Source organism: Erpetoichthys calabaricus, chromosome 9, assembly GCF_900747795.2.
Source record: "Erpetoichthys calabaricus chromosome 9, fErpCal1.3, whole genome shotgun sequence".
Classification (NCBI taxonomy): Eukaryota; Metazoa; Chordata; class Cladistia; order Polypteriformes; family Polypteridae; genus Erpetoichthys; species Erpetoichthys calabaricus.
In genome coordinates, this window is record NC_041402.2 from 97,604,254 (window position 1) to 97,619,563 (window position 15,310).

The window sequence follows — 15,310 nt, forward strand, 5'->3', positions numbered from 1 at the left end:
CAGGCATCCACCGTGAAGCTGTGCGGTACTCCGCTAGGCCCCCGTTCATTCTTGGCACCTTTATGAGTCTGACGCTGAGAGTTTTCTTTGCGACTTTATGAAGACATTACTGGCATTGGCGAGGAAAACAAAAGAACGAAGACATTTTATTTAAAAATGAGAACGTAGAAATTTTACTGGATGCTTATGTCATGCTGTGAAATTGAGTGACACAAAAAAAACTAATCATATGCATGAAACCAAACCAAGCAGGAAGTGCGTTATAGGCCACAGTGATAGTGTGTGCAGTTGCTTGTAAAAGCGAAACTATTTCTGTTTTCGTGTAGTGGACACACGTCGCCATGTTAAGAAGAGTACTATTGACATGAAGTGTTTTCTCGGTGGGCATATTGTTAGTTCCGGCATTTTTCTGTTCGTGTTATACGCTGACATTGACACTACCTTTTGACAGCCCGATTCGGCTGATTCAGGATCACCGTCGCACATCGAGTTGGAGTGTACAGCCGCGACCACTCCCGTGGTCGAGAGGGATTAGGGCACAGAAGTGACGAAACGGGCAGAGTTTCGTATTATTATTATCGCAATCATCATAATTATCTCCACGAAGGGACAACACCTAGGTTCCGAACAGGGATGAAGACCCCCTCAACATGCTGCCCGTGACAAGTGCGCCAGAGGCCGACAGACGGAGTAAGGAGCTTGGGGTGGAACAACGCCGGACAGGCAGACACGGTGTGTGGTCAATCTTTTACATACCTTTAACATACTTCTTCAAATGTTAGGAGTAGTCAGCTGTTGGTTCTGTATCTTTTATGTAGCTGAAACGTTTAGGATCCGTTATTCCACGATATTTGTAAAGCTCTCAGGTTTTTTCTTTTTAATACCACTGTTTAGTGAGCGCTTGCTCAGATCGTCGTTAAATGTTCACAGGTGTTTATTCAAATGAGCACATCGATTTCTTTAAACACACGGTAAAAAAGCAGCTCCAAATTGATCATATACAACAACATAACATAAAATGTCAACGCAAAAAAGTTAAGCGAATGCTGCACACGAGCCTGTACAGGTCGCGTTTATGTATTCATTTAGTGGTGTCCTTGGGATCCCAGCCATATTATTGAGTTTAATCTTAGAGTTAGCAGTAAAATAAATAATTGAGGCCAGTAAATATTTAAGTCATTCACTCTTTGTATAGCCAGTTTCAGAATAAATATAGTATTTCTCCACGTACATACAGTAAAAAATCTCGAAGCAGGAGGAGATGCAACAAGCTGCACAGTCATCAACACACAAACTACAGTGTGGACAGGGAAAGAAAATAGCGTGCTAGTGAAACCACAAGGTATGTGATAAGGGCAGAGCCAGCCATACAGTAGGATACGCGGAGAGCAGAGTAGAAACAAGTTATGGAAATACAGTAGAAACCAGACTGTCAAAGGCTTTCATAGCACCGCCTCCGGGGTTTGTTGACAGTGTTGAACTGAAAAAAAGAAATCCCAAGTATAACTGTAAAGATTTCTGCTCGACAGATGATTTGGGTCCTGGAGTAGCAGGAAAAGCAGACTTATGAAATCCTGGTGCACTGTTAACAGTCATTCTGTTTTAAACTTCAATGTCTGAATAAATGAGCAGATTGAAAATTTGAGGGGAGCAAATATTAATGTAATCAGTCAATCATTCTTTGTTATATAGTGCACTATTCTTGGAAAATGCCATCTCAAGGCACTGTACAAACTGAGCAGGAAATGATATTAATGAAGAACTAAAGTTTGGCACACCTTTCATTCTTTACCCAACAGCAGTTAACAGTTTTAGAGAACCATACTGTATAAGTAAAATGGCAAAAAGTAGAATAGTAAAAGGAGGAGAAATATATGTGCATACTGTGAAAATGTAGCCACATTTGTATTAGTATCACTCATGATATTTTTTGTAAGTGCATGCATAATCCTGTTCATTTTTGAAAATTATTGTCTTAGAAATGTAATAACCTCTCTTGGAAAAGCATAGTCGAAATCTCTCAATCATAAGAAAAGATACTCAACATAAATTACACTGGTCAACAAGCATTTTGCTGTTGGGATTCTTTCATCTGTACTTTAACAAATTTCACTTGCTGACTTCAAATCTGAAAACCGTTTTCGTCCAGCATGTCCCATTTTTTAGTTATGATGTTCCAGGTCTTAGACAACTAGGGTGACTGGACAGTAAAGGTGATGCGTTTCAGCTTTTAAGAAATAAGTTTCGTCTCGAGAAAAGTGAAGCCAAAATTAAGGAAGATGTTTTTGTTGGCCCTGAAATACGTGAACTGATGCTTGACAATGAGTTCAAAAGGAAACTGAAGCCAACTGAATCGACACCCTCATATTCGTGCAGGTTATCCAGAATTTTCTTGACAGTCACAGAGCAGAAAATTATACTGAGCTTGTGGAGAATATGCTGAAAGTATATTAGCTTACGGGAGACAGAATGTCACTGAAGATGCATTTTTTACATTCTCATCTCGACTTTTTTATACCAAATCTAAGCGATGCATGGGGAAAGATTTCATCAAGATATAAAGGTGATGGAAAACTGATATCGGAGAAAAATTCACTCCGAGCATGATGGGTGACTACTGTTGTTTCTTGCAAAGAGAGATGGATGTGCAGTACATATGCGCAAAAGTGAGTGCCGCCAACATTTTTGGGCACACTGACCTCACTTTAATATTGAGGTAAATTGACATAAATATGCTTTAACATATCTCTGGTATCATCTTCTGGTTTGTTTTCAGAATAAACACATCAAAACAATTTTGGTGGGACATAGTCCAAACTCCAGATATCGTGTTGATATATTATATTGATATTCAAAAGTAACAAAACGTCAATGATGTGTATTTCAAAATGCCATGCTAGCTTAATTCCGATTTCATATATGAAATCAGTGTAAAAAACTTAATAAAGAGCTGCTCCGAAGTTCCCAGAAGCCAACAAAAAATATTTTTTTGTAGACCAGTGTTATGAGACTGTGGTTCAGTGTTTACGATTTATTTGTTTAGTTAGTTTGGTTAACTTAAATTATGTGAGTATAAAATTTTACAATTCATTTGTTATGTGGCACACTTAAATTGTAGTTTCATCACATTTCTTTAAGTAAAATACATTATAATTTATAATATTGCATAACTAATTTGAATATGTTATGTATATTTGTTTAGCTATACTGCATAGGATGTAAAGAAATGTTTAAAATTAGTATGATCAATGTTCTGTGAATTGTTCCTCTCACTCTTACTCCTTCAGTACTGTATTTGGAAAATATATTTTCTTTCGTCTTTATTTGTTTAAACTTTATTGTATGTAGCACATTTCACAGGTTAAACAGAATTATTTGATAGCAAAATAATACAGCAATGCATATTAGTATCACAAAATATGTAGTAAACATCTATGTCTTTGAAAAGGAGGATCAACATGGGTAATTGAAATATCCAAGGATTTTAATTTTTTATAAATATGTCACATAACTATTAATAGCCATCATGAAATAGCAGCATGTGCACAATGTCCTTATTAAAGGTAGTTGTATTTATTCAGCTTTGCAAGTGCCATTTATGCCAGTATTTATATTTTAAATTATGCTCACAATTCTAGTATGCATTATAAAAGTGTGTTTTAGTGAAGGGGTGTTAAAGCAAGATGTTAGAGTAAAAGCGGGAGAGAACTGGCCTGCTGATAGAGTCTGCTAGTAGAAAACAATTACATTTTTAAATAAGAAAAGCTTAAGTATGTGGGCATTTTATTTATTTGTGTGGTTAAAAGCTCCAAGAAGTAAAAGGTACTGTTGCTGAGGGCCTGTTAGTTACATTGACCAAATATGTATCAGTTGAAGACAAAACCTACTGCAAATCAAAATATCTAAATAAATACAGCATTTAATTATTTCTTTTAATACAGTAATTTAATGATTAATTAAAGATGCAGGTTATGCTCAGTACTATAGTGAACTGATAATTTTTCAAGTAATGTATTGAGTTTCTTAATGCTATAGTTATCATGCAAAGAGCTGGAATCTGACCTCAGAAGCTTCAAAACGTTTATGCCAGAGCATACTCTCAAGGTATCAGTTTGATTTTAATATGATCGTGTTTGGTATACTAATTAAATATGATTTGAAATATCATAGAATATAATAGTAGTAATTTGGAACTCAACTCAAATTGTCTCTTTTTCAGCATTTAATGCAGACCTGCCATGAGTTGTTGACCTTTTACATGGTCTTTGCCTCCCTTCCTGGAGAAGTATTAGTCTTTGCTGATTACGGTTTCTGGTGTTGCTGCCTTTTTTGTGATGGATTTCATCTTCAAGACTCAACTTCAGATTTCACTTGGGTTACTGGCACTGCTCAGTGTCATTTTTGGTCAGGAAAAGGTAAACTTTATTCACTTTTCAAGTATAATACAACACGTATCCAATAAATCTGATCCAATATGATGCAACCAATTATAAATGTATATTAAGGTTTTAGAACCTCAGAAGTAACTACCATAAATGCTGTATGGAACTGTCCACACAGTATCCCAATGTATGGAATCATAAGGAAAAATAAAGATTAACAGCCCTGTGTTATTGGCTTGTGGTCTGGGTGTAACATGTTAAGTAAGCTTTGCAATCTCTCTCTTGAGTATTACTTCAAACAAGAAAAAATATATGCACTTGTTTTTCCTTACTTAAGGAAGTCTTGCAGCTGCAATGGTAAAAATATGTGTAATCTTTTCTTTCTATGTTATTCCAGCCTTACAGGACATTATGTAGATTTTTTTTTATTAGCAGTAGACATTAATTTGTACATTTTACTGAATAAATTTATTGTTGAAATTGTTTTTGATTAGCTTTTAGTTAGATGTTTTGGTGATGCAGTGGTTGTCACTTCTGTCTCACAGCTCTCTGGCTGTGGGTTGAATTTCCAGCCTGGTCACATTCTATGTGAAGTTTTGACATTCTCCCTGTGCTCATTTTGTGTTTGTCTTTAGTTCTACTGTAACCCTTCCAGGGTATTTAAAGATATGCATGTTGCATTAATTGCTGACTCCAAATAAGCCTAGAATGGGGATATCAATGATTTTCACCAGTTTTAAATTGTTGTGGCTAATGCAAATGTGGTTTGTCCATTCCGCTAATTTCTATTAATTAAAATACCCATTTTACAAACTGAAAAGTGTTAGGCTTTTATTTATGAAAAACAACCTTTGGGGAATGTGCCTTTATTTACATAACATCTGGTATAAACTAGTTTGGAAAATTCAAATATGCTGCTGGGGAGCTTCAGATCATATATGGAATACGTATTAAACAAGCTGATTGGCAGTGCATTTAACTTGCCTTACGTATAACTAAATTCTCTATTGCAATATCGATAATTATGTTCAAACAAGTTCAGATGGTATGAATTCAAATATGTAGGCACTAGGGTTGTTAAAAGTATCAAAATATTGATAAGTAACGATTATAACATTTTAAAATTTTTTTATACTCATGGTATTAATACTACAGTCTACCTTATGAATGCACTTTTGGTTTGCTCTGACCTTTGACAGTTGAGCCTCGTAGGCTACCAATGGGCATGGCTTGGGTTGCAGCCCTGTTTCTTATATTATCGTGTTTTTAAATTCTGGAAACATTAATCAGAATAGCCTATAAACTGTTAATTTAAATTACGGATGTTTGGTGTTTTTCTATATGTTAAAAGATGGGTCTGCAATTATTCTTACCTGCAGGCAGTTTTATTCTGCACTGCTCATTCAGGGACAGCAGTCTCTAGCACTAGGGCTCTGTCAGTCGATTTTTTTAATCCCTCACCACAAATCTTTTTAGCCACATTTACTATTTCATGTAAGGTGCTAAACATTTCAGTGCTCAAATGCTTAAATAGTGGTGCTGCTCCTCCATGTGCTCATATATTCGGTATATTTTAATAAAACTGAATTGTGGGATGGTGACTAAAGTGAAAGTTGATTGGATTTGGCTGGCTGTGGCACTGCTTAATAGATGGGGTCTGTGTGAGTGCTGCAACATGGACATTTTTTCTTTGAGCTGTATCATGAAAAAAGCAGCTTAGTATAGCAATGATTGTTATTTGATGATTTTCTTTACTTTGATGATGACCCTGTTTTGTTGCAGTTTCCTCATTATGTTGGAGAAACCAGCTCTGAATTGAAATCTGCCTATAAAAGATTACGATTGTGGGGGAATGGGAACTGTACTTTTTGGGATGGGCCATAATGCACATTAAAGTTAACACCAAGGCTATTGACTACTACTGTAGTTAATTTTTCCTGTGCTTTAAAGACTAAACTTGTTATTATTGGTTTCCATTAATGTAAAGATTTTAACACATAAAGAATTGCAATTTATTGATTTTTTTTATCGAGTTACATTATGTATTGTATTGGGTATTAAAAATGGTATCAAACTTCAAACATTTTCTTAATATTGTATAGAAGTTTGAATTTTTTTTTTTTATCGTGACAACTCCAGTAGGTACAGTTTTCATTTCTAGTTTATGTTGGTTTAATTGAATACAGTACATTTGAAAGATGTTCCATAATTGTTTTTTTTTCAGTTCCCTCATCTCTGAGTAGATGTAAAATTATGTGTGATTAAATACCATGATTATTTTTTTAATGTAATATAAAGTGTGCATTAGGGTTATGTAACTTTCAGTATCAAACGTTTTGAATTGAGCACATGGATCAGTTTTTGAGTTGATCACTAGTGCAGAGAAATTGCATTTTGTTAGACAGCAGAAGCAGATTAACAGCCATTGTAGCTGGAATACACAAGTTCTTATCTCGTGTACAGAAGAGGCTTCCTGTCCTAAGTTTAAGTGGTTGGATGTAGCCATATTAATTAAGCCTTTAAAGGTCACCGGGAGGTTCAAATGAGGAGTATTTCTCATTTGTGCGTAAATTCTGCTTTTCTCAACTACATGTGTTCTAATTAAATGCCATTAAACATAAAAACAAATATTGTAATCAGAATTAACATACTTTACGGAGTGCTGCTCTCAAGCTGTCCCTGGACCCAAACTAAGACGCACGATATCAAAGTAAATGAAAAAGATAACTTTTTTTTAAGAAGGAAGGATTAACTACAACAGAAGGCAGAACAAAAGTGTAACAAAATTGGTTAAAACAATAGAGGCTTTAGTGCTTAGGGTCTACGTAAGCAAGTAATTGCCCTACCTACCCTGGATCACTTACTTACCTTTCCCAATTATTTTCCATAGTCACCTTCAGCAATACCACTCTCTCTCTCTTTCTCTCTCTCTCTCTCTCTCTCTCTCTCTCTCTCTCTCTCTCTCTCTCTTCATTACTTGTCTCTTGTCAATATATTTGATATTACAGTCTTTGTTTAGAAGATCTTTTAACTAATGTCATTTAAATCAGCAAGTTGCTACTTGATATACAGGATTTTTTTAGATTTCCGTCTCATTATCGTACATCATTTCAAGAACAAATTGGTTTGTATTTTTTATTGAATAACTTCTTTTGTTATAAATGAAATGGATATCCGTTTTACAAATGAGGAAGATTATCCTTTTACTTTCAAAGTAGCTGTGTTACTTGGTTTCACCTAGAAAATTTATTAAGACAATAGGGCTGTAACTAATAATTATTTTGGTGGTTGACTAATCATTCAATTTTTATTCCGATTAGTCACGATTATTTCATGCCTGACTATTTTGATGCCTGCGACCTGTGGTTTCACATCCTGTTCTGGGCTCCAGTGAATGTCTTACTTCATCTGCTCACATCTGTCCACCTGTGAACGTCACCCTGATGTCTCTGCATTAACACGATTAAAATTAATAATAATCAAATTAAAATAACAACCAGTGAAACATATGAATTTGAAAATAATCAGATGTTTTATATTAGTGTGACTATCACAATAAACAAGAAATGCTGTACATTAAACAATACAAACTAAAGTGCACATAGTCTTTAAACAAAAAAAGTGCATTTAACTTAACTAAAAATGGCCACTGGTGTGTTTTAAAGTCCAAAAGTTTAAATAAAGCTTCAATTCAAATAAAATAAAACAATAATGTACAGCTTATAAAAGATTCAGTTCATATGTTCCTGATTGCAGTGCAGGAATGTGAGCATTTCGACTGGTGTGAGGCTGTGTCTCTTCTTTGAGACAATGTTCCCAGTTGCTGAGAAGAGACGCACAGAGGGAGTAGAGGTAGCAGGAATACACAAGAATGATTTTGCAGACAGAGAAATATATTTTAATCATCATACTCTGAAAGAAAAGTGTTGTAGTTTATCACATCATGTACTATATTATGCCAAAATAAAAAGATAACGGACTAAAATATGTAACAAGCTAATTACGGCTATACCCCAAAACACAAGTTACCTAACGTTGGTTAGAGATGGTTTACTATTCATATGAACTCAAATATTATACGAAAAAAGAAGAAAAAAAAACTAGGACGGCTCAGCTGCTCCTATTCACTCATTTACTATAGCTCCAAACACGTTAGCAAACATAACTGAAATTATATTCACTTAACCCTTAAACCGCTGGAACCAGCTGGAGTCGGCTTCCAGTGCAATTTGGAAGCACGCTGAAGCCGAGTACACTCGGCGACGTACATTCATTGAGCTCCGCAACTGGCTAAAGTTGTTTCTCAGTACAATTTGCCAACACGCCGGAGCCAAGTATATTTGGTGATGTATATTCGATGAATGCTGCAACTGGCTATAGTCGTGTCTCAGTGTAAGTTTCAGATGCTCATGCATCATTGTGGTGCTGCTGTGAGAAGAAGGCTCCGCTTTGCATAATCTGCATTCAGCTTTTTTTTTCTTTTTCAGTGAAGTGCTCCCACACTTTCGAAAGTTTCTGTCTCAATTTTTTTCCATCTCCTTCCCCCTCCTCTGTCCGACTCGCCATTGCAACCACGTTTAAGTTCCTCTACATTCTTCTTATCCTCCGACGTTCTTCTTCATTGGTAGGACTGTGTGCAGTCTTGACAAACAATAACAAACGATACTGCCCCCAGACGTTCATGTAGTGCATTGCAGTTACAAAAACCAATGTGGTTCTTTCTGACTGGAGCCTCTATTGAAGATTCTGTTTTTAACGCGTCGACAATAAAAAATCCGTGTCGACGATTTTTTGTAGTCAACTTCGTCGATTACGTTGACTAATCGTTGCAGCCCAATAAGACAGTGGGCATCAGTTATATTTCCATCAGTTAATTGGGTGTATCAGAAATACTATGGAATTAAATATGATTTTTTCTATGTACAATATTTGTAGTTTTTTTATCTTTTTTTTTTTTACCAATAACTAATATTATTGACAGGTAGTGTGTTGTAGTGTTTAAGAATTTGGACCTAGGACTTCAAACCCTGAGGCTGTTGGTTCAAATTGTGCAACTGACACTGTGTGAACCATGAGCAAATCTCTTCACCTGCCTGTTCTCCAATTGGAAAAACAAAGGAAATGTAACCAATTGTATCTGAAATGTTGAAAGTCACCTTGCATAACGGCATTAGCCAAATAATAAATAATATTACTATTGTTAGTACAGGGGAGCTGCCTACTCTTCAAATATTCACTGTTCTCCATGAGTAAACCATTTCTGCATTAAATCAATTCCTGCTTTTTTCTGCTTTTCCTAGTGACTTAGCTTTTGTTGATGGTCTTTGCAAAACACCATTTTACAGAAAAACATATTCTTTTGAATTGAAACAGGTAATCGGCTGTGTTCCCTCTAAGCTGCTCTCCTTTTTTCTGGAAGCCTTGCAGCACTTTTTAGCTGCCACAGAGCTGTTAATGTGTCATTCATTCACCTTCCCGTGTAGTTGTTATTGTGCCTTTCTCCCTTTGGTAATGCACTTGTGTCTCCCGTGAACCCTACCCCGTCTTCGTTTATGTGTTGGTACTTTGCAGTGAACAATACCCTAACCCCCAGCTCTTTGTTCATGTGAGGTGCTTATCGGTGTTCGACAATTCAAGGGGATATGCGTGCCTATTATTCATTTAAGAGTGCTTCATGGTGTTCGATAGTTCATGCTAGGAGTTTGTTGAAGCGTAAAGGATAATTAAGATGTGAGCCCGGATGCATCTAAGAGTGCTGGTAGTCAACAGTAAAAAAAACAGTGCTTACAAACCTTTGAACTTTGCTTCTTTCTAGCCTTGCCAAACTTTCTCTTTCCATTTTACAATATAATCATGACTCTTTTTTCCTGTCCAAGACATCATTATCTGTCCACCATATTGGTTAGTGGTGCTTTTCACATGGCCTGACAGTGCTTCATTTGCGTAAAGCATGCTGTCAGCACAGCCGAGAGAATGTGAGTCAGCATAATATTAATAAATATTGTAAAATAAAAAAAATGTTATCGATAAATTAAAAAAAAAATGTGTTGGCTAATTTTCTTGTTTCTATAACGTCACCAAATTTCAGTCACACCCATCGAGACATTTTTGAGATTTTGGCGTATTTATGTTAGGTAGAATGTCCAGAAGGGACTGGGCGGTCTCATGGCCTGGAACCCCTGCAGATTTTATTTTTTTCTCCAGCCGTCTGGAGTTTTTTTTTGTTTTTTCTGTTCACCCTGGCCATCGAACCTTACTCCTTTTCTGTGTTAACTAATGTTGTCTTATTTTAATTTCTTATTTTGTCTTTTATTTTTCTTTTCTTCATTATGTAAAGCACTTTGAGCTACTTTTTGTATGAAAAAATGCTATATAAATAAATGTTGTTGTTGTTGTATTTAGTTTTTCTATTATAAGGGGACCTTTACCCCTAAATACTGATGTATCAAAATGTCTTTTCTTATCAGATGCCTACTGACCTTGATGTACCATCCAAATTTCAGCTTTTTAACTAAGCGGGAAACAGTGTTTGTGTTGATGAGTTAGTGACCATTTGAGTCAATCCGTCAGCTTTGCATCATATTTAATATACAGTGCATCCAGAAAGTATTCACAGCGCATCACTTTTTCCACATTTTGTTATGTTACAGCCTTATTCCAAAATGGATTAAATTCATTTTTTTCCTCAGAATTCTACACACAACACCCCATAATGACAACGTGAAAAAATTTACTTGAGATTTTTGCAAATTTATTAAAAATAAAACAATTGATAAAGCACATATACATAAGTATTGACAGCCTTTGCCATGAAGCTCAAAATTGAGCCCAGGTGCATCCTGTTTCCATTGATCATCATTGAGATGTTTCTGCAGCTTAATTGGAGTCCACCTGTGGTAAATTTAGTTAATTGGACATGATTTGGAAAGGCACACACCTGTCTATATAAGGTCCCACAGTTGACAGTTCATGTCAGAGCACAAACCAAACATGAAGTCAAAGGAATTGTCTGTAGACCTCCGAGACAGGATTGTCTCGAGGCACATATCTGGGGAAGTTTACAGAAAAATTTCTGCAGTTTTGAAGGTCCCAATGAGCACAGTGGCCTCCATCATCCATAAGTGGAAGAAGTTCAAAACCACCAGGACTCTTCCTAGAGCTGGCTGGCCATCTAAACTGAGCGATCGGGGGAGAAGGGCCTTATTCAGGGAGGTGACCAAGAACCCGATGGTCACTCTGTCAGAGCTCCAGAGGTCCTCTGTGGAGAGAGGAGAACCTTCCAGAAGGACAACCATCTCTGCAGCAATCCACCAATCAGGCCTGTGTGGTAGAGTGGCCAGACGGAAGCCACTCCTTAGTAAAAGGCACATGGCAGCCCGCCTGGAGTTTGCCAAAAGGCACCTGAAGGACTCTCAGACCATGAGAAAGAAAATTCTCTGGTCTGATGAGACAAAGATTCAACTCGTTGGTGTGAATGCCAGGCATCACATTTGGAGGAAACCTGGCACCATCCCTACAGTGAAGCATGGTGGTGGCAGCATCATGCTGTGGGGATGTTTTTCAGCAGCAGGAACTGGGAGACTAGTCAGGATAAAGGGAAAGATGACTGCAGCAATGTACAGAGACATCTTGGATGAAAACCTGCTCCAGAGCGCTCTTGACCTCAGACTGGGGCGACGGTTCATCTTTCAGCAGGACAACGACCCTAAGCACACAGCCAAGGTATCAAAGGAGTGGCTTCAGGACAACTCTGTGAATGTCCTTGAGTGGCCCAGCCAGAGCCCAGACTTGAATCCGATTGAACATCTCTGGAGAGATCTTAAAATGGCTGTGCACCGACGCTTCCCATCCAACCTGATAGAGCTTGAGAGATGCTGCAAAGAGGAATGGGCGAAACTGGCCAAGGATAGATGTGCCAAGCTTGTGGCATCATATTCAACAAGACTTGAGGCTGTAATTGCTGCCAAAGGTGCATCGACAAAGTATTGAGCAAAGGCCGTGAATACTTATGTAAATGTGATTTCTCAGTTTTTTATTTTTAATAAATTTGCAAAAACCTCAAGTAAACTTTTTTCACATTGTCATTATGGGGTGTTGTGTGCAGAATTCTGAAGAAAAAAATGAATTTAATCCAATTTGGAATAAGGCTGTAACATAACAAAAGGTGGAAAAAGTGATGCGCTGTGAATACTTTCTGGATGCACTGTATATAGATGCAGGATGGTCAAATAGTTCCCTGCTCAATTAAAGTAACTGGTCAGTGCTATTAGATGACTGATGTATGCTGCTTAAGGAAATTAATTTTTGGATTTTGTGTTAAAATAAAAAGCAATACATTGGAACCTCGGATCACGAACGTCTCGGACCACGTACAAATAGGGTTACGACCAAAAAGTTCGCCAAACTTTTGCATCTGTTCATGACCACACACTCGGGTGACAAACAAGCCACTTTTCCTTCCCGTTCATACACGGCGATGATTTCTGCTCGTGTTCAGTCTCTTCCTGTGCATTCCCTGTGCAACGAGAGAGAGAGAGCGTGATTGAGCGAGCGAGAGAGAGAGAGCGCGATTGAGCGAGCGAGAGAGAGAGAGCGCGAACGAGCGTATATACAGTATATTTACATACAGCTCATACGGTCTGGAACAAATTAATTGTATTTACATACAATCCTATGGGGGAAATTACCTCGGGTACCCGAGGTTCCACTGTACTTGTTTTACAGTTTTCATGAGCCTGTGTAATTTATTTCACCACTTTTTTCTTGTTAAAAAAGAATAGATAAATTAATAAATTCTTTATTACTGTTTACCACACTTCCGAGTACTGTTACTGATAACCATATTTGACATTTGCATATTTTATTGTAATAAACTTGGAGGTCTTTGCCCCCTACTCGCTTCACTCACCCACCCTCTAACCCCTCTCTTCAGCGCTTCACACTCGCCACTTTGCGTCTCTAGCGCTCGCGTTGTGAAGGGGAGGCGGGCTGAACGCACGCTAAGGAGATGCAGACGAATCAGCTGCTGCTACCAAGCTGCGTGATCTGCATGTCGCACTGTGCGATGATCATTTAAAAGCCTGTACAGCTGCTGCCGAGCTGCGTGTTCTGCATGTCATGCTCCGCGACAATCATTTAAAAGCCTGTACAGCAGCTGTCCTTTTGTCTCACTTTCTTGTCTCCCAGGATGTTAAAGTGTCTCAAAGAAATTGTTTGTAAGTAGGGCGTGACGTGCAAGTAGTCTTACGGGACTTCAAAGTGTCTCCCCGAGATGATTACATCTCAACCCCCAATTTTTTTATATAATAGATATATATTCTTACAGGCACTGTATATTCAAGTGCAGTTTAGATAAAAAGACATTTTTCGGTCTGTGTGAACGTTTTAATGCAAAGTACACATGCCTTGCAAAATTTTAAAAATGCAGTTTTTGCAATAAATTATTAATTTTTCATGTATTGGTTACATCATAGCACTAATAATAAAAAGGAAAAAGTACATTTTTGTACCTCGATAAATGTAAAGCAATTATTGTGAGAAATCTTCAGATGCTCCATGTTCTCATTGTTTTTAATTGATTGTATTCATCTTATTTTCTTTTACTTGCTGGATTTTATTGCAGTTGATGGTAAACATAACAGCAGATTATTTTCAAAACATTTATTTTCCTAACTTTCACTACAGAGAACTTTTCTATAATATCTTCATAATCTAGACTTTCCTTGTATATGTGACTGGTTCGATTATGCTTTATAGACTTGTATGAATAAACAGCTATGAATAAGTAGCTAACTTCAGCCTGGTCAGTAATCAGGCTAACAAACATACACCCAGTTGACAATGAAAATGAAAAAAGCAAAAACACCAGTTAACAGTTCCCTCTTATGAATGTTGTTTAGGCTGACTCATGTAAATGAAGGTTGACACCTAAAGCTGATTTAGGTGATTTCATGTACCATGTAAGCAAATTAGGGTGGTCAAAAGGGAAAGCAATGATATTACTGTCAGTTTCTTTCTACCCGTTATGTACAGTGAGCTGCAGGATCTTTGCACAGAAGAAAACCCTGTAAAGTTGCATGTGATTGGTCCAACACAATAAACATAGCTTTCAAGAGTTATTAATTAGTTGTTACTTAAGCTGTCTTTGTTACTTGCAATTGTATCTCCATGGGCAGTGATGACAGATACAATACATAAAGTAACTATCTGTCTCTCTCTCTCTCTCTCTCTCTCTCTCTCTCTCTCTCTGTCATTCATTATTCTGTATCTGTCCCAGTTGTATCTAGCCTCATTAGTGTTTCACTATTGTTATGGATTTTTTTCTTTGGCACCTTGTTTCTCTCCAAAGTTTGTCAGGATCTCATTCCTTAAAACCTGTCCATATATTTCTTCCTCTTCCACATCTCTGTTATCTTCTTTACTGCTGTTTCCCGAGCCTAGGAGTGAGTCAAGATAAGTAACAGTGGCAGCACAGATTTCGTTTCCCTGATGCTGTTGGCGATCCACTTCTCGTTTCACTTCAAGTGAATGTGTTTGTATTGTAGTTTACACATGGGAACACTTGCTCAGGTGTCAACAACTTCAAGGAATGGGCTGCTTTAAGTCAGATCACATTGCCATTAACACAGTGTTTTTATTTATTTAATTTTATGCATAGAAATGTAAAATATATATTACATACTATGGCAAATATTTGACTAACTGACACTAAATAAGATCCATATGTATCTATTCTGACTTATCTATAACCTTGACTTTAACGACAGACTTTGAAACGGATCTTGTTCATACTTTAGGGGCTGCCTGTATTTAAAACTGGCCAGTTTTAAATAATGTATCTGTAACAGAAATACCAATTCAACAATAGCCCTAAAGTTGTTTTTAAGGTCACTTTCACACTCGCAATGTATATTAATAGAACCAAGTTA

The 15,310-nt window shown here is 37.0% G+C and overlaps 1 protein-coding gene across 3 annotated transcripts in view; it reads left to right on the forward strand.

Annotated features, from left to right (window-relative positions):
* The first annotated feature begins 53 nt into the window (after positions 1-53).
* LOC114657991 (tumor necrosis factor receptor superfamily member 5-like) overlaps positions 54-15,310 on the forward strand; it is a 69,424-nt gene continuing 54,167 nt past the window's right edge. For 2 of the 3 annotated variants that reach the window (XM_028810001.2, XM_028810002.2), the window contains exons 1-2: positions 54-732; positions 4,220-4,415. In XM_028810001.2, coding sequence (XP_028665834.1) covers positions 4,335-4,415 — 81 coding nt within the window. In that variant the 5' untranslated portion in view covers positions 54-732; positions 4,220-4,334. Of the gene's footprint in view, positions 740-4,219; positions 4,416-15,310 lie in introns of all 3 variants that reach the window. The other variant, XM_051931732.1, reaches the window with a different exon arrangement.